The sequence below is a fragment of the Oncorhynchus clarkii genome, chromosome 22 (genome assembly GCF_045791955.1).
Source record: "Oncorhynchus clarkii lewisi isolate Uvic-CL-2024 chromosome 22, UVic_Ocla_1.0, whole genome shotgun sequence".
Classification (NCBI taxonomy): domain Eukaryota; kingdom Metazoa; phylum Chordata; class Actinopteri; order Salmoniformes; family Salmonidae; genus Oncorhynchus; species Oncorhynchus clarkii.
The window spans coordinates 35,915,792-35,937,766 of NC_092168.1; the positions used below are offsets into that span (position 1 = coordinate 35,915,792).

Consider the following 21,975-nt stretch of genomic DNA (forward strand, 5'->3'; position numbering starts at 1 on the left):
CATTTGCAATTTGGTTGCGAATGGTATGAACTTTGAGCTCTTATTCACTACAGAAGTGATACCTCCTAGCCTTTGAGTTAGCAACAGCAGCTGCAAACGAGGGTTAGGAAGGAACAGACAGAGTATCCCGTCAATCCAATTGACCACCAGAGACATTCTTCAAAGGACAAAGGACTCGGTTTGACAACACGGTCTTCCATCTACCACCAACCTACTGAAGCGCAGCTCAGAGTAAATATTTATTGCATTTTCCTTTTCCAAATGAGCGTTAATTTAAAATGCATAAGATACTGTATTTACGATAGCACAGCTTCTTCCTTTGTACTCAGTCTTCTCGCTCTTTCACTCAAACCCAGCCCTTTTCTTTTGTGTAACAAGATGTCATATCTGTTCCGCCCATTAGGGACGTATTCCTTTATGACGTAATTTGTAATCAAGTTATGATTAATCATGTGTATGTGTAATTCTGTGTGATTAGTTAGGTATTTAGTAAATAAATAATTAAACCCAATTTTGTATTGCTGATTCAACTTGTTAGCCAGGGATAGAATAGCATGTCATAGCAATTAGTCCCGCATAGCCAAAGACACAACACTCATTTACTCAAGTGTTCCATTTATTTTGGCAGTTACCTGCATATGGTGGAATGTTTACTGATTACACAAATCAAAAACATTTATTACTTTCATGAAATATAAAATTTTCTTATTGCTGACACCTTGGGATTTTAACATAGAATGGGTTTCTCGCATTGTCAGCTTAACTGAGTTAGTCCCAAAGCATTACACATACTAAAAGGCTATTTCATCTATCTCCATCCGTTTTACTGTAGTTCAACAAAATCTCAACATCTGCAAAAAATACATCTCACCTTTGCACCTTTTCCTAACAGTCAAACTGTAAGTTAATAAAATTATCCCAAGTCTTCTACCCAAGTAAAGCTTGAGGGTAAAATTCTATAAATATGAGACATGGGGATAAATAATGCCAACTAAAATAACAGAGTCAACCATACAGGTGTTGTATGAATCACTTCTCAGTAGTGCAGCCCTCGACAAAATAGCCCTCTCCACTGCCTCATCTCTGCCTCTATAAATCAAACTAGCTTTCAGCACTCTCACTGCTCTGAGACAACAAACTCTATTTCACCCTGGTTTCAAGAGGGGTCAAGTGTAAGGGGACTCTGCTGACCAATATCCATTGTGGTTTCTCCCATCTTTTGTACACACTTCACACTATAGTTCCAACTTTTGACCCGAACTGTGCTTTGCTGGCTTTGATATTTTATTTTCACGTTCACGTTTCAGTGTCCGTTTTAAGGGCTCCCGACCAATTCTGCAATGTTTTTATATGCAGATCTTACCTTTTTTTGTACATCATATCTCCCCCATAATTTATTATGACCAAAATGATTTGGATAAACGAGTTGGCAGCTTTAGACGTTCTGTTACTCTGGACCAGGCCCTAATCCCCTGGATTCAAAAGTGGATGCGGCGGCGAAAAAGAGCCAGGCGAGGGGACCTCCAAACAAATAGACCGCCATTGACCTCTATTCTGTTGGCGAATGTGCAGTCACTGGACAACAAATAAACTGGATGAACTCTGTTCGAAACTATCCTATCAATGGGACCTGATTAACTGTAATGCTGTGTTTCTCTGAGTCTTGGCTGAACAAGGATATGGATATACATCTCACTGGTCTTTCTATGCATCATTAAGATCGGAGAGCAGACTCGGGTAAGGAGGGGGGGGGTATCTCTTTGTTACCAACAGCTCATGATAAACTGCATACCATCAGTAGCGGTGTGTGGGTAAAATCATCACCCCCTCCCAAAAAAGCCATATTATAACCTATCTGTTATGATAATTGCGTTGTTTGCGCTATATCCTGTTAATTCATATGCCTTACGACCGTAATAAATAAGCCTAAAGGCAGAGACAATAAAAAGACAGTGGCAGAATAAATCCTACCACACCTTTGTTTTATCATAAAACCGCACAGCAACAACGCATATTGCATGTAACAGACATGACCTACAGCATGGTCAAGCAAGTTAATGTTTCCAACATTTTCAGACCACTTAACAACTATTGATTTATAACCACAGAGTAACCGCAAGTTACAAAGAAAACGTTTCATTTTCAACATTTCAACATCATCAAATCACCTCTGCTTAGTCTAATACAGTGACAAATAAAGAAACCAAAAACAATTTAGTCCAATCAATGTAAGCTAAATATGATGTGGCTGACCATGGTTCTGATTTCTGTGTGTGTGCGTTTTCGTGCAAGTAGAAAAACCATGTTGATTCACCCTACTTGTAGAGAAATTTTATCCTCCTCTCTTTCATGTTGATGAAACGGACTATCACTGTCATACAGTACACGCTTTTATTGTTGTTGTCCTAGGCTACCTCGCTAAAATACATGCTTGCTTGCCTAACTTCCATTCATGGGCAACGTTAGCTAGTTAATACTGAATTCTATCCTCTCAGGCCAGGGGCACAAAAATATATGAATTAATGGTTGGATCAGAATCGCTGTGATAATCATTGACCAGTACAGAGAATTAAGTAAAACCACAAGTCCAAATCCTTTTCTCCATCCATGGATAATTTAGGAAAGGGATCATTTTAGCTAGCTAGCCACAGGAGGACAACAACACAACGAGATGCAACAATTCAAGTTTTTCTGTCAATGACGTATGCTCTCAATGGGATTTAATAGGAGTGATGCCAAAATCCAACCTGGCGTCCCTTGATACTTTTTTTGGGTGCGCCAGGACCATTCACAGTTGCGCTCGCTCAATCTAGCTCAATGCTGATTGGCCCCAAAAAATATCAAGGGAGGCCAAATGCTCACTTGCTTCCCTTGCTGCTTCCCGGGCGGCAACAATGTCATACAATGCTGTTCATTGATTACAGCTCAGCATTTAACACCATAGTAACCTCCAAACTCATCATTAAGCTTGAGACCCTGGGTCTCGACCCCGCCCTGTGCAACTGGGTCCTGGACTTCCTGACGGGCCGCCCCCAGGTGGTGAGGGTAGGTAAAATCTCCACCCCGCTGATACTCAACACTGGGGCCCCACAAGGGTGCGTTCTCAGCCCTCTCCTGTACTCCCTGTTCACCCATGACTGCATGGCCATGCAACGCCTCCAACTCAATCATCAAGTTTGCAGACCACACTACAGTGGTAGGTTTGATTACAAACAACGACGAAATGGCCTACAGGGAGGAGGTGAGGGCTCTCGGAGTGTGGTGTCAGGAAAATAACCTCACACTCAATGTCAACAAAACAAAGGAGATGATCGTGGACTTTAGGAAACAGCAGAGGGAGCAGCCTCCTATCCACATTGACGGGACAGTTGTGGAGAGGGTGGAACGTTTTAAGTTCCTCTGCGTACACATCACGGACGAACTGAAATGGTCCCCCCACACAGACAGCGTGGTGAAGAAGGTGCAGCAGCGCCTCTTCAACCTCAGGAGGCTGAAGAAATGCAGCTTGTCACCAAAAACACTCACAAATCTTTACAGATGCACAATCGAGAGCATCCTGTTGGGCTGTATCACCGCCTGGTACGGCAACTGCACCGCCCACAACCGTAAGAGGGTAGTGAGGTCTGCACAACGCATCACCGGGGGCAAACTACCTGCCATCCAGGACACCTACACCACCCGATGTCACAGGAAGGCCAAAAAGATCATCAAGGACAACAACCACCCGAGCCACTGCCTGTTCACCCCGCTATCATCCAGAAGGCGAGGTCAGTACAGGTGCATCAAAGCAGGGACCGAGAGACTGAAAAACAGCTTCTATCTCAAGGCCATCAGACTGTTAAACAGCCATCACTAACATTGAGTGGCTGCTGCCAACATACAGACTCAACTCTAGCCACTTTAATAATGGAAAAAGTGATGTAATAAATGTATCACTAGCCACTTTAAACAATGCCACTTTATATAATGTTTACAAACCCTACATTACTCATCTCATATGTATATACTGTACTCTATACCATCTACTGCATCTTGCCATCTTTATGTAATACATGTATCACTAGCCACTTTAAACAATGACACTTTATATAATGTTTACATACCATACATTACTCATCTCATATGTATATACTGTACTCTATACCATCTACTGCAACTTGCCTATGCCGTTCGGCCATCACATTTTTTAATGTACATATTCTTATTAATTCCTTTACACTTGTGTGTATAAGGTAGTTGTGACGTTGTTAGGTTAAATTACTTGCTACACTCTCATTAACATCTGCTAACCATGTGTATGTGACAAATAAAATTTGATTTGATACTCGTTTGGACCAGACAGCATCAGATAGAAGGCCTAGAGAGACAGAGGGGCGCTGTTTTGCTCGCTAGGATTCTATCTCCTGTGAGATCAATTCGCAATAGGCTGAATGTAAGGAAAATTATGAAACACAGAAAGACGAAAGATACTATTTGTATTTTAATTTTTTTGTAAATGCAAACATTTACAAAAAAAATAAAAATACAAATATAATCTTTCGTCTCTCTGGAAGCCTGGCTTCCCTTGGCATCCATGTATACACGCCACTGTAGACCATACTATTTACCGTTTTCTATATTTTTCGGAAAAGCATCATTACAGAACTAACATCAAATCCTACTACGCCGGCTTTGACACTTGTCGGATGTGGCAGGGCTTGCAAACTATGATGATTAGAAAGGGAAACTCAGCGACGCAAGCCTACCAGATGAGCTAAATGCCTTTTATACTCGCTTCGAGGCAAGCAACACTGAACCATGCATGAGAGCACCAGCAGTTCTCGCTCTCCATAGCTGATGTGAGTAAGACCTTAAAACAGGTTAACATTCTCAAAGCCGTGGGTCAGATGGATTACCAAGTGTATTCAATGACATTTTCAACCTCTCCCTGACCATGTCTGTAATAGCTACATGTTTTAAGCAGACCACTATAGTCCTTGTGCCCAAGAACGCCAAATGACTATCGACCCACAGCACTTACATGTGTAGCCATGAAATGCTTTAAAAGGTTGGTCATGGCTCACATCCACATCATCATCCCGGACACCCTGGACCCACTCAATTTGCATAACACCCAACAGATCCACAGATAACTCAATCTCTATTGTACTCCACACTGCCCTCTCCCACCTGAAAAAGAGGAAGACCTATCTGAGAATGTTGTTCATTGACTACAGCTCAACATTCAGCATAATAGTATCCACCAAACTCATCTCAAAGCTCAGGACCCTGGCACTGAATACCTCCTTCTGCAACACATCCGCTATGCTGACCCTCAAAACAGTGGCCCCTCAGGGTTGTGTGCATAGTCCCCTCCTGTACACCCTGGTTCCTCTTTAGGTTTCTTCCTAGGTTTTGGCCTTTCTAGGGAGTTTTTCGTAGCCACCGTGCTTCTACACCTGCATTGCTTGCTGTTTGGGGTTTTAGGCTGGGTTTCTGTACAGCACTTTGAGATATCAGCTGATGTACTAAGGGCTATATAAATAAATTTGATTTGATTTGTTCACACATGACTGCGTGGCCTTGCACAACTCCAACACTATTACTACGTTTGCTGACAACACAATGGTGGTAAGCCGATGCCGATAAGACAGCCTATAGGGAGGAGGTCAATGACCCGGCATTATGGTGCCAGGACAATAACCTTTCCCTCCACGTCAGCAAGACAAAGGTGGTGATCGTGGACTACAGGAAATGGAGGGCCGAGCCCGCCCCCATAACACATCGAGGGTGCTGTAGTGGAGCGGGTCAAGAGCTTCAAGTTTCTATTTGTCCACATCACTAAGGAATTAACATGGTCAACACACACTAACACAATCGCGAAGAAGGCATAACAACACCTCTTCCCCCTCAGGTGGCTGAAAAGATTTGGCATGGGCCATCAGATCCTCAAAGTTCTACAGCTGCACCATTGTGAGCATCTTGGCTGTTTGCATCACTACTTGGTATGGCAAATGCTTGGCATCTGACCACAAGGCCCTACACAGGGTAGTGAGTACGGCCCATTACATCACACAGGGGCTGAGCTCTCTGCTATCCAGGACCTCTATACCAGGCAGTGTCGGAGGAATGCCTTAAAAATTGTCCAGCCATCAAAGTCAGAGACTGTTCTCTCTGCTACCGCATGGTAAGTGGTACCAATGCACCAAGTCTGGAGCCAACAGGAACCTGAACAGCTTCTACCTCCGAGCCATAAGACTGCTATATAGATAACCAAATAGCTAACCGGACTATCTGCATTGACCCCCCTCCCCTTTGAACTAACTCTTTTGACTCATTACATATGATGCTGCTACTGCTTATTATCTATCCTGTTGCCTAGTCACTTTATACCTACTATATGTACACATCAATGACTTCTTACCTCTGAAGATCAACTCAGTAATGGTACACTGTATAAATAGCAATTTAACCCTTCTCATTGTGTATTTATTATTTGTGTTATCTTTCTATAATTTTTATATTTTGCATTGTTGGGAAGGGCCCGTAAGTAAGCATTTCTCTGTTAGTCTTCACATGCTTCGTAAACAACAGGTGTAAAGTATAATTTGATTTGATGTGTAACCATACCAGCACTGTACTGCTCATCTTGGCTTGGTTTAGTTCGGCACAGTAGTGTGAAAAGTCCTCAGAGGCCTATGGGCTGGCTAAAATGACAGAAATCACCTGATGCAGAGGGCTGGAGGCCTCGACTTCCTCTGCCATATGGGAACAGGATAGGGTTAGGTTGGTTCTCCTACACTCTCAAAAATGTTGGGTTAAAAACAACACAATTTGAGTAAATATTGGACAGAATACAACCCATTGTTTTGTTAAAATTGGGTTATTGATGCCAGGTTATTGAGCTATGATCCACTGGGTAAGATTAGAAAACTGTAGGTGTGGTAAAAAAAGAAAGGATAATTGAAATTTGCAGGGTATGACGTTAACATGAATGACATTGACTCTCACAGGTGGACAAAAAAATACAATCTGAAAGCCACTTCCCCAATAGGCCACGGTTTTGGATTACTCAAACATTAGCATGACGTTGTAAGTAACAGCAAACTTTACAGGACATAGACATGTCTTATATTCTTGTTAATCTAACTGCACTGTTCAATTTACAGTAACTATTAAAGTGAAAAACATACCATGCTATTATTTTGAAAAGAGTGTACAACAACAAACTTTTATCACAGCAATTGGTTTGATACATTCACCTCTGAAGGTAAATAATGTACTTACATTCAGTAATCTTGCTCTGATTAATCATCCTGAGGGTCCCAGAGATAAAATGTAGCATAGTTTTGCTTGATGAAATCTATTTTTATATTCAAATGTAGGAACTGGGTTCTGCAGTTTGAACCCCTGCTGTCTCTGGCTCCACACCCACCCCGTCCGGCCATCTAGATGTGTGAAAGTTAGTGTATACGCTAATGATCCATCATGTATGACATTCCTGGGAGTGTGTAAACTAAAATGTTGTATTAGCGTATCATTTTTTTTGTTCTCAATAGTTATATACTTGAAAATGTATCAATTGACCAATTCGGCACATTTGGTAGACTTAATACAAAATATTGTCCAGTATTGCAACGCTTCACTAGATCAATCTGAAACACACACTGCTGTCATCTAGTGGCCAAAATCTAAATTGTGCCTAAACTGCAATGAAAATTCATGCTGAGTGGGTGGTGAGTGTATATTCATGATCTTGCCTTGACTGAAGGCTCTTTGAAACGCCTATGTCAAGGAACTTGGATGCAGTGAGCAGTATTGCAGTAAATTCATCTCAAGCAAATGTGGTTATACACAAAGCAACTCAAACAACATTGAAATTGCATCAATTATGTTTTGTTTTTTGTACATCTCCTGATTGGCATGTCTCTTGTAATGCTTCTTCTTGATAAATGCAATGGGCATTGCTTATCCACATTTCTGATCCCTAGCAACATTGCCATCCCCACAATTGAAACACCACTTTTTCTAGCAAAACTACACACTCTTTTGTCCCATGCCCTTCTGCCCACTTCTCACACCTCGGAATCTGCCTCCTACATACTGCTGCAACATGACCATAAACTTGGCATCTGAAACACTGTAGTGGCTTCAGAACAAAAGCTCTCACAGGACAACTTATATGCCCTAGAATTACTTATCCAGCAAACACAGACAGGGTCTCGTCAGTCTCGCTTTTGCCACCTTCATCACCCTGCCTGATACCACAAATCGATTGTCCAAAAGGCATGGATCCACTTTCTCCATGAATCATACTCACACTGGGCCAGAGTAATCTCAGGCATTTTCTTGATCATTGGGGTGACACAGCTTCTTTCTCCTCACGTTCATTATGATCAATTTCAAGTTCACTATCTGTCGACTGGTCAGGTCTTCAAGTGCGTAACATGCATTTTTCTCTCCTGTACTTGACCCAAAGGAGAAAGTATTCTGCTTTATTTCACAGTCGGTTCGTGTTTGCACCTCACTCCCTTCTTTACGCTTCGCTTCATCTCACCATCCGCCCTCTTCCTTGCATGATGACTTCCATCTCCGAGTTGGATCAGGAAACTCTGTATCAAGCCACCCACTGCTGCCATGCTCACTTAAGAATGCTCACGCACTTCCCCAGAAGGCTACATCTCCGACAAACATCAGTCACCTTTCCTTCTTGTAATGCGGTTCACAGCAGCACTGACGGATGTGTTGACATGACAACTGCTTCAGAGTTTTGAATGACCCTTCACCCTTTTTGTTCCATGCTGGCTGAATACCTTGCTAGCCAGTAACTAGCTAACACCAGACACAAATGAAAGGGGAGACATATAAATATCTTTGACATAGATGTAAACTTTTAATTATAATTACTGACACCGTACAGTCACATTTTGTCACTAGTAGAGTAGCTGTCTAGCTATATAAACCACAGCCCTCCGCAAACACGTCTTCTCCAAAGTTGGTTACAAGGCACTACTTTTTAAATTAGGTAAGAGAATATCATGTTACCATTGTTGTATTAAAATGAGAGTTAGGGTGATGTCACCCTATCCCCTTAATAATAATCCTGCCTCCTGAAGTGTTTGACATGGGGTGGGGACCAATAACTTTATGATCAATGTCTATTCAATCAATGTCTATTTATCAATGTAGAAGCAACAGTCGTTGGTCATACTTTGGTAATCATACTATGATCTGGTTTCCTCGAAATATCATCACATTTCATGAAAAACACGTTTTTTAATAAGCTTTTTAAAAATAATTTATAGACAATACAAATGACTACATCATACAACATCACACCTGCCCAGACCCACTAGCCCCCACCCCTATCTCCAGTGCCATTATCACTTTCTGCCACATGGTCTCAAACTGCATGATTTCTCTCCGTCAACCATGTTCTTTCAGTTTTTTGATAATCAAGCATTGACCTTTCCATTGGGTGAACAATTGGCTGATTTAAAATTTTTTGGTATACTTTGTTAAAGATAATTGATGAGAAGAGTATTGTCCAACACATCGGGTATCTCACTGCACCCTAATAAATCATGTCTTCAAATATACAGACAGACAAATTAAAAGTACATTTACATTGCCTTATACCTCAGACATTTAGACTTCCAACTTTCCCCATAACTTTGAATTTTTTTTTACATTCCCAGAAGGCATGAATTTTTTAGTATTTTTAAACTTCAGACTTGACTGCCATTGTGCTGTAGAATTTGTGAAATTAGTTTCTTGTATAATAAATTCTATACATTAATTCATAATGGATTAAGTCTACATTTTTGTTAACTTTAATCTCGTTAGTCATGTTCCAACATTCCCTCGATCTTGAGCCAATATCAGTTATTTTTAAAACTTGGTTATCATAGTATATATTTTTTCTAAAAGATTATTGTTGTATAGGCTCTCTGCAAGGTTTTGTATAGTTTACCTATCATATGAATATCCTTTCTGACAAATAGGATTCCCTCAAGATTGCTCTATTGTCCAAAAGATTTCAAATCAAAATTTTGTGATATGAAACTTTTAAGTTTGATGTATTTGAAAATATCTACACTGGTCAACCCAAAATTGCTTTAGAAAGCTGTCATGGAAATAAATGTATTTCATATTACCAAGTAATTTATGGTTTCCATGCCTTTAGTTTTCCATGTGAGCCAATGTATCGATGAATTCTGAAAAAGCTATGCAAGGATTGTTCCATAACATTCCATCAAAGTTATACCAAGATGGCATAGCAGTCAGACGTCCTTTGTCCTCGTCTTGTCGTGTCCCGTGTATATATATATTTACATCTTTCTTCGCATATCTTTTATATATTTTATTTTCCAAAAACTCAACTTCAAAACACTCTCCTGCAACCCGCCTCACCAATTAAAAAAAAAATTATAATTTACCTAAATTCTGAAATCCACAATAGAAGCTAGCCAGAAGCTAGCCAGAAGCTAACCAGAAGCTAGCCAGAAGCTAACCAGAAGCTAGCCAAAAGCTAGCCAGAAGCTAGCCAGTTTACTGGCCAACGTTAGTATTCAGCTAACAACTGTTTGTGGTCATCAGCTGTCCTTTAGCTCGAAAAGCTATCGCCAGTTTTGTACATTTCAACCGCAAGCTCTGGACATTTACACCTGGATCTCGCAGCTAGCTAGCTGCTATCTGTGTGACTATTGGCTTACGTCGATCCCGGAGCAAACATCAATTATTCCGGAGCTAGCCAGCTGAAGAGTTCCATCAGCCACTCCTGGGCTACAATCACCTATCCGGACCCGTTTTACTGCCGATGCGGAGCTCCACCGGGCCTTCACGACTGGACTACCGACGTTATCTGCCCGAGGGAGTTATCCAACTGGCCCCTCCGTTGCGACGTTACCTGAACGCCCATCTGCGGCCCGTTAATCGTTAGCTGTCATATCGGCTGCTATCTGAATAGGTCTATCGGACAATTTCTCTTGGGTCACTATAACTATATCTACTTTGCCAATTGGATTGATCCCCTCTCCCACACGGAACCCCACTAATCTACCGACGGAAACGCACAAGGTGGCTAAAAACAGCCCTCCATCCTATGCTAGCTTGCTACCGATGGCCCGGCTAGCTGTCTGAATCGCCGTTACCCCAACCAACTTCACTACTCACTGGACCCTTATGATCACTCGACTAAGCATGCCTCTCCTGAATGTCAATATGCCTTGTCCATTGCTGTTCTGGTTAGTGTTTATTGGCTTATTTCACTGTAGAGCTTCTAGCCCTGCTCATTATACCTTATCCAACCTTTCAGTTCCACCACCCACATATGCGATAACATCACCTGGTTTCAATTATGTTTCTAGAGACAATATCTCTCTCATCATCACTCAATACCTAGGTTTATCTCCACTGTATTCACATCCTACCATACCTTTGCCTGTACATTAAACCTTGAAGCTATTTGATCGCCCCCAGAAACCACCTTTTACTCTCTGATCCAGACGTACTAGACGACCAATTCTCATAGCTTTTAGCCGTACCCTTATCCAACTCCTCCTCTGTTCCTATGGTGATGTAGAGGTGAATCCAGGCCCTGCAGTGCATGGCTCCACTCCTATTCCCCAGGCGCTCTCTTTTGATGACTTCTGTAACCGTAATAGCCTTGGTTTCATGCATGTTAAGATTAGAAGCCTCCTCCCTAAGTTTGTTTTATTCACTGCTTTAGCACACTCTGCCAACCCGGATGTTCTAGCCGTGTCTGAATCCTGGCTTAGGAAGACCACCAAAAATTCTGAAATCTCCATCCCTATCTACAACATTTTCAGACAATATAGAACAGCCAAAGGGGGCGGTGTTGCAATCTACTGCAAAGATAGCCTGATAGTTCTGTTCTACTATCCAGGTCTGTACCCAAACAATTTGAACTTCTACTTTTAAATATCCACAGCTCTAAAAACAAGTCTCTCACCGTTGCCGCCTGCTATAGACCACCCTATAGCAGAGGGTGCTTGTTTTACTCCATGTGTAACTCTGTGTTGTATGTGTCGAACTGCTTTGCTTTATCTTGGCCAGGTCGCAATTGTAAATGAGAACTTGTTCTCAACTTGTCTACCTGGTTAAATAAAGGGGAAATAAAAAAATAAAAAATAACATTGTGGTTCTAGGGAAGGATATTGTTTCTTGTTAAATATATACATTTAATTTTCTTCCATATCGTTATAGTGTTCTTAACTATGAAGTTGTGTTTTAGCTTTATCCTTTGAAAATAGACATTTAAAAATATTATGGGGATGAGCATGCACATCTTCAATATGTACCAATTATTTATATTTAGTGCATTTAACTATACCTGTACTGTATATCACAAGTAAAAGCCTTGGGTAGCGAGTTGATGCAATTCCAAGTCTGGAAGGGTTAACCACCATAAACTTTCCTTTTTATTCTATGAATTGTATTTGCCCATGTAATGTCTGGTATGATCAAGTATACTTTTTTAAAGAACGTTATTGGTATTACCGAAAATAAAATTAAAAACTTTGCTAGCCATGTCATTCTAAAGAGGTTTATTCTAACTCTAAGATTTATGGGAAGATTATTCGATTGAATTAAATCTGCTTTCATATTGTTGAGTGATGAAATAAAGTCTAAAGTCTGTCTATATATATTTGTTATTTGTCACTTATCAACCATCCTAAGAATTTTATATTTTTTGTGGTCCACATAAAGATCATGAGTAGATCATGAGTTATTATTTAAAAAATGATTGCCATTTGTTTTCATCACATTCAATCAAATCAAACATTATTTGTCACATGCGCCGAATACAACAGGTGTAGACCATACCGTGAAATGCTTACTTACAAGCCCTTAACTCTTCTTGAACTGCACTGTTGGTTAAGAAAATATTTACCAAATAAACCAAAGTAAAAAATAAAATAAATAAATAATAAAAAGTAACGCAATAACATAACAATAACGGGTCTAACTACAAGGGGTACAGAGTCAGTGTGCAGGGGTACAGGTTAGTTGAGGTCATTTGTGCATGTAGGTAGGGGTGAAGTGACTATGCATAGATAATAAACAGCGGGTAGCAGCAGTGTACAAAACAAATGGAATGGGGGGGGTCAAAGTAATAGTCTGGTGGCCATTTGATTCATTGTTAAGCAGTCTGGATGGCAGGAAGCTTGGCTCCAGTGATGTACTGGGACGTACGCACTACCCTCTTTAGCGCCTTACGGTCAGATGCTGAGCAATTGCCATACCAGGCGGTGATGCAACCGGTCAGGGTGCTCTCAATGGTACAGCTGTAGAACTTTTTGAGGAGCTGGGGACCAATGCCAAATGTTTTCAGTCTCCTGAGGGGGAAAATATTTTGTTGTGTCCTCTTCACGACTGTCTTTGTGTGTTTGGACCATGGTAGTTCAGGTCTCGGGTCTCCCGAGTGGCACAGCAGTCTAAGGCACTGCATCTCAGTGCCAGAGGCATCACTGTAGTCCCTGGTTCAAATCCAGGCTGCATCACATCAGGCCGTGATCGGGAGTCCCAAATGGCGGCGCACAATTGACCCAGGTTTGGCCGGGGTAGGCCGTCATTGTAAATAAGAATTTGTTCTTAAATGACTTGCCTAGTTAACAAAAAGTTACACATAGTTCGTTGGTGATGTGGATACCAACTCTCGACCCGCTCCACTGCAGCCCCATTGATGTTAATGGGGGCCTGTTTGGCCCGCCTTTTCCTGTAGACCACGATCCACTCCATTGTCTTCCTCACATTGAGGGAGAGTTTTTTGTCCTGTATCGTGTCTTTGGCATCATTAAAAGCGAAGACTGTTATTTTATCAAATCAATTCTCTGCAATTATTATTACGTGATTAAACTAATCACGATTATTCTTCTATTAATTAATTATTCTTTACTTCACGTCAGTCTCATTTCAAACGTCATAAATTGTTGGTTATCTGCACAAACCCAGCCTTTACTATAAATCATCCATACACCAATTGGCTAAATCATTTATTTACTAACTAAATAATCACAGAAATGCATAAACAAACAAACAGTAGATATATGTTACTAACAAAGGATAGAGAAAATTCCCTAGTGGGCTAAGCCGATATGACGGCTTGGTGGACAAAGGGAAGGGGGTGTGGACGGAGAGAGAGCGGGATAGACAAAAGAGATCACTACACACAGTTGATAATTATATTCACTGAAATGCTAATCCTTTGCACATGAACGCTCACTCATTCGGAAATAATTGCAATCAGTATACATTTATGCCCATGTCTCATTGTGATCTCTGTTGGAATCGTCAGTCCATCGCTGGAGAGTTCATCTGAGTCTCTCTCTATCTTTCTGTTTCCCTGAAGATCAAAGTAAGTCGTGGTTAGAATGGATTTGTCAGAGAACCATTCAGAAAATGTTCTCATAGAATAGATGTTTCGGTGGTTGTCGGTATTCGCATCCCAGGTTACATCATTTCTAGCTGCAGACTAGAAATTAGTATCTAAGATTTGTTCTTATTCTGTAGGGATAGATAATCTCAGAGTTTAAACATTTCAAGCCATGTAGCCAATGCTCCACATGGCATGGTTTTCCAGTCTTGATACTCAAACCTGTTCCACCTCAGTTTACACCGAGGTATGCGTGGTCTAAACTATTCGCAATCACAGCTCACACTGTGGGTATGCTCAGTCTGAAGAGGATTTTCTTAGGAGGGGCTTTTATTTGTAACAGTAGAAAAGGAGGTTCTATGATGCCTAATCATGTCTGTGCTCACTGGGGCGGGCCAATGACTTAGTTCAACTTTAAAGGGAATACAATTCTCTCACAAAGATTTAACATCACATTACAGAATTTCACAAATAGTTTAATCTTTACTCGTTCATTTTATACAATAATTAGATGTAAACCGTATAACTGAGGCACCTGTATAAACAGAGTTAGCGTAATGTGGCTGTATTGTCTTTCACAAACATGAAACAAAATGGACCGGGTCGTAGCTGGCTTCTCCACCGACCGTTTACACATTCTCCAAAGTATGGATGTTGTTCAGTTCTCAAATTCTGGAATGTAGTAGAATGCACTGTGCATTTGCAATATGTTTCAATGGGCATTTCCTATCACAAATTTGTCATGCTCAAAAATACTGCAGAAATGCAAAATTGACTGGCCTGATGAACTCGGGATGGCCGGGCAGTGATAGTGGTTCCTCTCCATCGCTCGTTGTGTTGATTTCATCATGTCCATTTGGTGATGTTTTTTCACAGTTTAATCATATTGCAAATGCACTGTGCATTTGCAATATGTTTCAATGGGCATTTACCATCACGAATTTGTCATGCTCAAAAATACTGCAGGAATGCGAAATTGACTAAATTGACTGGCCTGATGAACTCGGGATTGCCGGGCAGTGATTCTGGTTCCTCTCCATCGCTCATTGGTGTTGATTTCAGAGTGTCATTTTGGTGATGGTACCTCACTGTTTAAACATATTGCAAATGGACAAAAGTCAGCCAGCATGTCACCGTCCATCAGTCAATTAGATATCATTTTGACACCAAACTGATACAAACTGACACCACACCCACTTTTTCCAACTCATTTAGAAGCCAACTATCACATATTTCAGAGCTGGCCCAAAATTCATAGCACCTTCTGTTCAAACCATATTAAAAACATAAAACACAAAGTTACATTCTAGCTGCGGGTCCAGTTCTGACATTATGTGTAGGTCTGGCTGAGGCGACCCCAAATCCCAAGTTTTGGCTCGATAGGTCATTTGGAGCCCGAGTAGTGACCTTAACCTGTCTAGGACACACGTTCCGCTAGCGAAATCCCTCCCCCAAACATTCCGCTGAAAAGGCAGCGCGGGATATTCAAAGATATTTTTTTGAAATATTTTACTTTCACACATTAACAAGTCCAATACAGCAAATGAAAGATAAACATCTTGTTAATCTACCCATCCATTCCGGTTTTTAAAATGTTTTACAGCAAAAACACAACATATATTTACGTTAGATCACCACCAAATCCAAAAAAAACACACAGCCATTTTTCCCAGCCAAAGATAGAGTCACAAAAGCAGAAATAGAGATAAAATTAATCACTAACCTTTGATAATCTTCATCAGATGACACTCATAGGACATCATGTTACACAATACATTTATGTTTTGTACGATAATGTGCATATTTATATCAACAAATCACGGTTTACATTGGCGACATGTTCAGAAATGCCTCCAAAATATCCGGAGTAATTACAGAGAGCCACTTTATATAACAGAAATACTCATCATAAACTTTGATGAAAGATACATGTTTTCATATGATTAAAGATACACTTGTTCTTAATGCAACCGCTGTGTCAGATTTTTTTTTTACTTTACGGAAAAAGCATACCATGCAATAATCTGAGACGGCGCTCAGAGGTACACAACATTTCTCCGCCATGTTGGAATCAACAGAAATACAAAATGACATCATAAATATTCACTTACCTTTAATGATCTTTCATCAGAATGCAGTGCCAGGAATCTTTGTTCTGCAATAAATCGTTGTTTTGTTCGATAATGTCCATTACTAGTGTCCAATTAGCTACTTTTGCTAGCACGTTTAGTTCACATGTCCAAACGCTGGCGCCAGCCCAGGCGAACTCGGACGAAAACTTCAAAAAGTTATATTCCAGATCTACTGTTTATTTTATATTATGACATTACAAGTAGATCTACTGTCTCTATTATATTATGACAGACCAGCTAGATCTACTGTCTTTATTATATTAAAACAGACCAGCTGTATCTACTGTCTCCATTTCACTTTGGCCATTGTTGTAGGCCTGTCCTCCCCTCAACAACCTCAAATAGGCTATTTCATGTGGGGGTGGGATGGGGTGGAGCGGCAGACACACGCATCTCGGCCATGATCCCTCTAATCCACAATATGTATATATACACACACAAACCTAGGTTATGGGTCATAAACATACATACAAACATACCCCCACCCATAATGTATAGCCAACGTGTACTTTACACATTTCATTACATTTGTATATATTGCTACTAAAAATTGTAAAAATCACAAATAATATTTTATATCATTAATTTCAAACAAAGGCATTAGCATGAGAAGAACTTACCAGTCCAAAACGATGTCCTCTCCGTTCAAAAAATATTCAAAAAATATTCCTCCATTTGGGAATCGCTAAATGAATCGTCCTCCAACAATCTCTGTCTCACTTTCCCGATCAATTTCTTCTAAAATTGTGTGTACATCTGTATATCTAGACTTAGATTTAGCTTTCCCTGACTTAGTCACCATACTGCTTGATATATAAACAGCTGAAGACGCGCTTTACCAAAACAATGCTGTGTGTAACATGCGTGGCTCCTTCCGGTATGAATCTTCAATGGCGAATGACCCGCTTTACGCCGGAGTTTACTACATGGGTTGGTCTTCCAAAACATAAACATTACATATTGCCGTTTACCTCAGCTCATTGGCTATCTACCCAGCTAGATTTCAAGACGATCAGTGGTCATTGGGTTAAAATACAGTCAATCAACGAAACAGCGGTAATATCATTGGTGCACAATGATGTCATTACTTGTTGTCTTCAAATCGGTTTCTTTCAGTCAATACGTCCTGCGAAATGACCCCTCAGGTTTGGTTGTGTTAAAAACAAACCAGTTGATTGCAATGAAACCAAACATGACTGGAAAAGTCACGTTTAGTGTGTGTATTTACATTGAATGTGTCGTTGAAAATGGAATGAGACGGAATTTACGGCACAAGCGGTTCACAAAATGTTTTGTGTTAGGTATAAAATGGATTTTAGCAAACAAAAGACCATTCATTCTGTAACAATGAGCATTGGGATTGCAAACAGAGGAACATCGTCAAAGGTAAACAATTTATTTTATTGCAGTTTCTGATTTTGTTACGCCTGTGCTGGTTGAAATAGTTTTTTTTATGGAGCTTTGTTCTCAGATAATCGCATCGTATTCTTTCGCAGTAAATATTTTTTTAAATCTAACAACGCAGTTGGATTAGCAAGATTCTAGGCTTTCGACCCATGTGAGACACTTGTATTTTCATGAATGTTTAATATGACTATTTATGTAGCGATCACCGTATGTTGTCGTATTTAATCCCGCTAACGGGTTCGGTGCGCAGAGGTTAAATCCTAATTGCAATGACAAACAAGGACTAATAAAGGTTTGATATACTTTCCTAATCTGTCCAGAACTCTTATTCATTTTACCAGGGGTTTACAAGTTATATTTTTTTAAAGCAAAATAATGATTCCTTTTCTCTCTCCCAAACCAAATCCATCCCTCTCCCCCACCACCAACTGTTCTTCCCCCTTTATCCCACCCAAGCCAAGCTTATCCCCACCTCCAATCTTTACTCCCCCTTGCCCCCCAAGCCAAGCTTATCCCCATCTCCCATATTTACCCAACCTTGCCCCCCCTAGCTAAGCTTATAACCACCTCCCCCCCTTCGCCCGCTCAGGCCCTGTTTATCCCAACCTCCGTCTTTTCCCCATCCCCTCTTCTCATACACATCTACACCCCTCTACACATCCACCTACTCATCCATTCACACACAACATACACTCCACGCATCAGACACCCATCTTCTCCCGCCCAACCCACCCTCCCACACACATCCCCATTTCCCCTCCATCACTCTCCATTCATATGCACAGACTCATAACCACACATACACTCACTCACAGCCCCTTGTCCACACACACACACATCCATAGAACAATCACTAAAAATGATTGACTTACATTCAATATTTGCTCTTTTATATTGTCCTTTCAGCGTCCATGTATCTCGTTGGCATCGGCTAATTCTATAGTTACTTCCTAGAGAAGAACAGTTACTTGGTCTTAGGCAACACTATATGTAGCCTAGTGTGCTTCTCTGTTTTTTCCGCTTCTGCCTCTCCTCAGGGCACTGGGCTCTCTTTCAACTGGAAAGGTTTCCTGCAGCATGTTCAGGGCTTCATCGGAGCTTGTGAACTCCATTCTCTGTGTTTGCTTCCATACCCACAGTACTGCCGGGAATCGGAGTTGGATTTGATTCCTTTTTACTCAAGTGACTGTCCGATCGGAGTGAATTGCTGCCATTTTTTCCACAGTCTGGCAGACAGGTCCTGGACAAATCAAATTAACTGGCCCTGGACCTTGATCCCCTTCCCCCCGTGCCCTCAGAATATTGTCTTGGTCAGACAGTTCCACAGGTTAACAATTACAGTGCAAAAGCATTTAGCATTCTTCTCCCTCACATCAATCCAATGTCATTGCATCAGATTCTCCCGCACCATGTCTCTGTCACTAACAAACACAGTCATGGGTGGTAAACGCTACAATTCACTCAAAAGCTTTAGCACTCTGATATATTCAAATAAGGTTTTACACTAAGCAGTGTGTTAATTTAACCCTAGTTCCATTGTGCATATGGTCCCACTCTTTCAGTGTTGATTTAAAATGGGAAAATTTGCTGTGTAGCTCTGTATAGAGACTACTGATTTGTACCCTTCAACAGGAACGCCTTCCGTTCCATTGGACGATAGTCTAGCATGGCATAATGCTCACTCTGATAGATAGCATCTAATTTCATCTAATTAGACCCTGAAGGCAACCTTTCTGATCTCATTAGATTTAATTAGGGAAACATTACTGTTCCTGTTCTGTGCCGTGAAACATATAACCTTAGCCCAGCTTGGTAAAAGGGGCTATACATTTCTAACAACCTTGAGCTGGTTGTATGTAGTGATGGTTATCTAGTATGGCGGTCAGCACATGAGATCAAGGGTACTGTGATCAAATAAAAGCAGGTTGGTTTGGGCCATAGCTACCTCAACTCTCATCATATCATTGTGTCTGCTCAGCGTTGTACTGCTACCCCCTGGCTGCTCTGCTCAATGCAGGATGGCATGGACTGATTTAAGAAAAAGTACAATATCATAAAAAGGTTGCTTAAATACTGTATTATACATTTCTCAAGCCGAATACTTGCAGGGAAGTCCTTGGTTTTATTCTGAGGGAAACCATTAGCAAACAGTAATTTAAAATCAAAACTTAACACCCAAATGACTTTACCAGTATCTGGTATTTTGCCCAGGCATGCTGAAGGTCTATAAAATCCAAAATGTCATGTTATCTTGACTTCTTTATGAACAGGTACCTCCATCTCTCCCATGAATAATTAGTTTCTACAGAAGTATTCACAGGGGGATGGATACCAGACCAGTTCATAGTTTCTTTTTAAGAAGCGACCTGAATTTCACTCTAGCTATTCTAATGGCCGTATCCAAATATATCTGATATCAATATATGGTATTGCCACTGTAAGTTGCTCTGGATAAGAGCATCTGCTAAATGATGTGTGTGTATACATGTGCTCAGAGTGAATGTCTTTTTTTTTTGAATTGTACAGAAATCCATGGCAAAATTCATTCGCACTTGAAACACCATGCGAACTTACAAAGCCTATAACACCAATTTCCTTACTTTGATTTGAGATGCCTGAGTCATAGCAGCAGCGCAATGCTGACAAAACACAAACTCAAGGCTCTCTTTGCATTTCAGGTGGTTTGTCTGAGCAGGAGGGCGTCCACCGGGAGTTGGAGCTTCTATTTAATCGTTTCATTTAAAAGACTAAAGTAAACATTGTTTCTCTCACCTTCTGGTATTACTGTAGTTTCCATGGTATTCACACTCTGTTGGGTGTATTTGATTACATTTTCTATATTTATATTGCCTACCTCTCAACACAGCAACTAGAGCAACAAAGTAAAACATAAGATGAGCTGAAATGTACATTTTCTATCTTAGAGTGCATCAAAACGATCTTATGTATCAGCTGATTTATGGAAGGGGGGCACCCCAAATCAGCTCTCCAATTAATTCTCTTTCCACAATAATTTCAAAATTTATACCACTTCTGCACACACACAATTTGTAACAACCCCACAAAGAAACGCAACATTCATGTAGGCTACTTCATGCCAATAAAAGGCGTCTGCTCTTGAAAAGTCTCACATCATTATGAATACACCGTGCGCGTGTCACTGCATCCCATGTTGCGGTTGTCACCTGCTGCATTCTACACCCTAAAACACAAGGCTCCACGGTCCACTCACAATATTCCATGAACTATGATCTAGTCTACTTATGCGTATAAAATTCAGAGTAAATCCAGTATTAAGTTATATTACTTCATCATTCTGAATAGAACTACACCGTACACAAATATAATAATTTTGACTAAATGAGTCCGGTGTCAAAAAATGGGGATGAATGGGGAGTCAATTCATTTCATTCACATTTGCACCTTCGCCAGAACCATAGTGGGCAATTTGTAAATTAGGCATCAATGATACTGACTAGCAAAGGGCGAATAAAAGGAACATTATGTTAAGACAACTGAATTATTCCGGTAGCATGCATCGGTAGCCTACGGGTAAAGCATGAACCAGGCAAGTTTGATCGGACTGCGCATCTCTTACGCCCCTGTTTCCCTGCTTCTCTTACCTTGCTCTGCATTAACGGCTGTCAGGGTCTTCACGCTCGAAAATAATCCCGATATGGTGAGAAAGGCGTTTATAAATTCGGACATCGTTGCGGAGTGTGGATTGAACAGCCACAGGACTTCTATCACGAGAGTCTCGGAGAGCCCCCCTAATCGAACGTCGTTCTTCTGGGATGCCAAGAGGAATATGCAGAACGGATCAGCAACACTTCCTCACTCCGTACATTCACATAGATCTGTAGTTATCTGCTAGGTGTTCAACTAAACAGACGTACGGGAGACAGTATATGAGAGAGAGGCAAATAATGGGAGGCGGGGGGTGGGAGTGTGGGAGGATACATAATGCTGCACGTCTTGGTTTATTTAAACACATAGTATTGTGTTATATTACATAGAGGCGGTGGAAGATGGGAATCCGTTAAAGGTCCCGTGCACTCA

General features: G+C 40.8%; 1 protein-coding gene across 1 annotated transcript in view; it reads right to left on the bottom strand.

Annotated features, from left to right (window-relative positions):
* The window catches only part of LOC139380827 (low-density lipoprotein receptor-related protein 1B-like), a 485,305-nt gene extending 463,681 nt beyond the window's left edge, over positions 1-21,624 (bottom strand). The window contains exon 1 of the mRNA XM_071123916.1: positions 21,540-21,624. Coding sequence (XP_070980017.1) covers positions 21,540-21,624 — 85 coding nt within the window. The remainder of the gene's footprint in view (positions 1-21,539) is intronic.
* Positions 21,625-21,975: the final 351 nt, after the last annotated feature.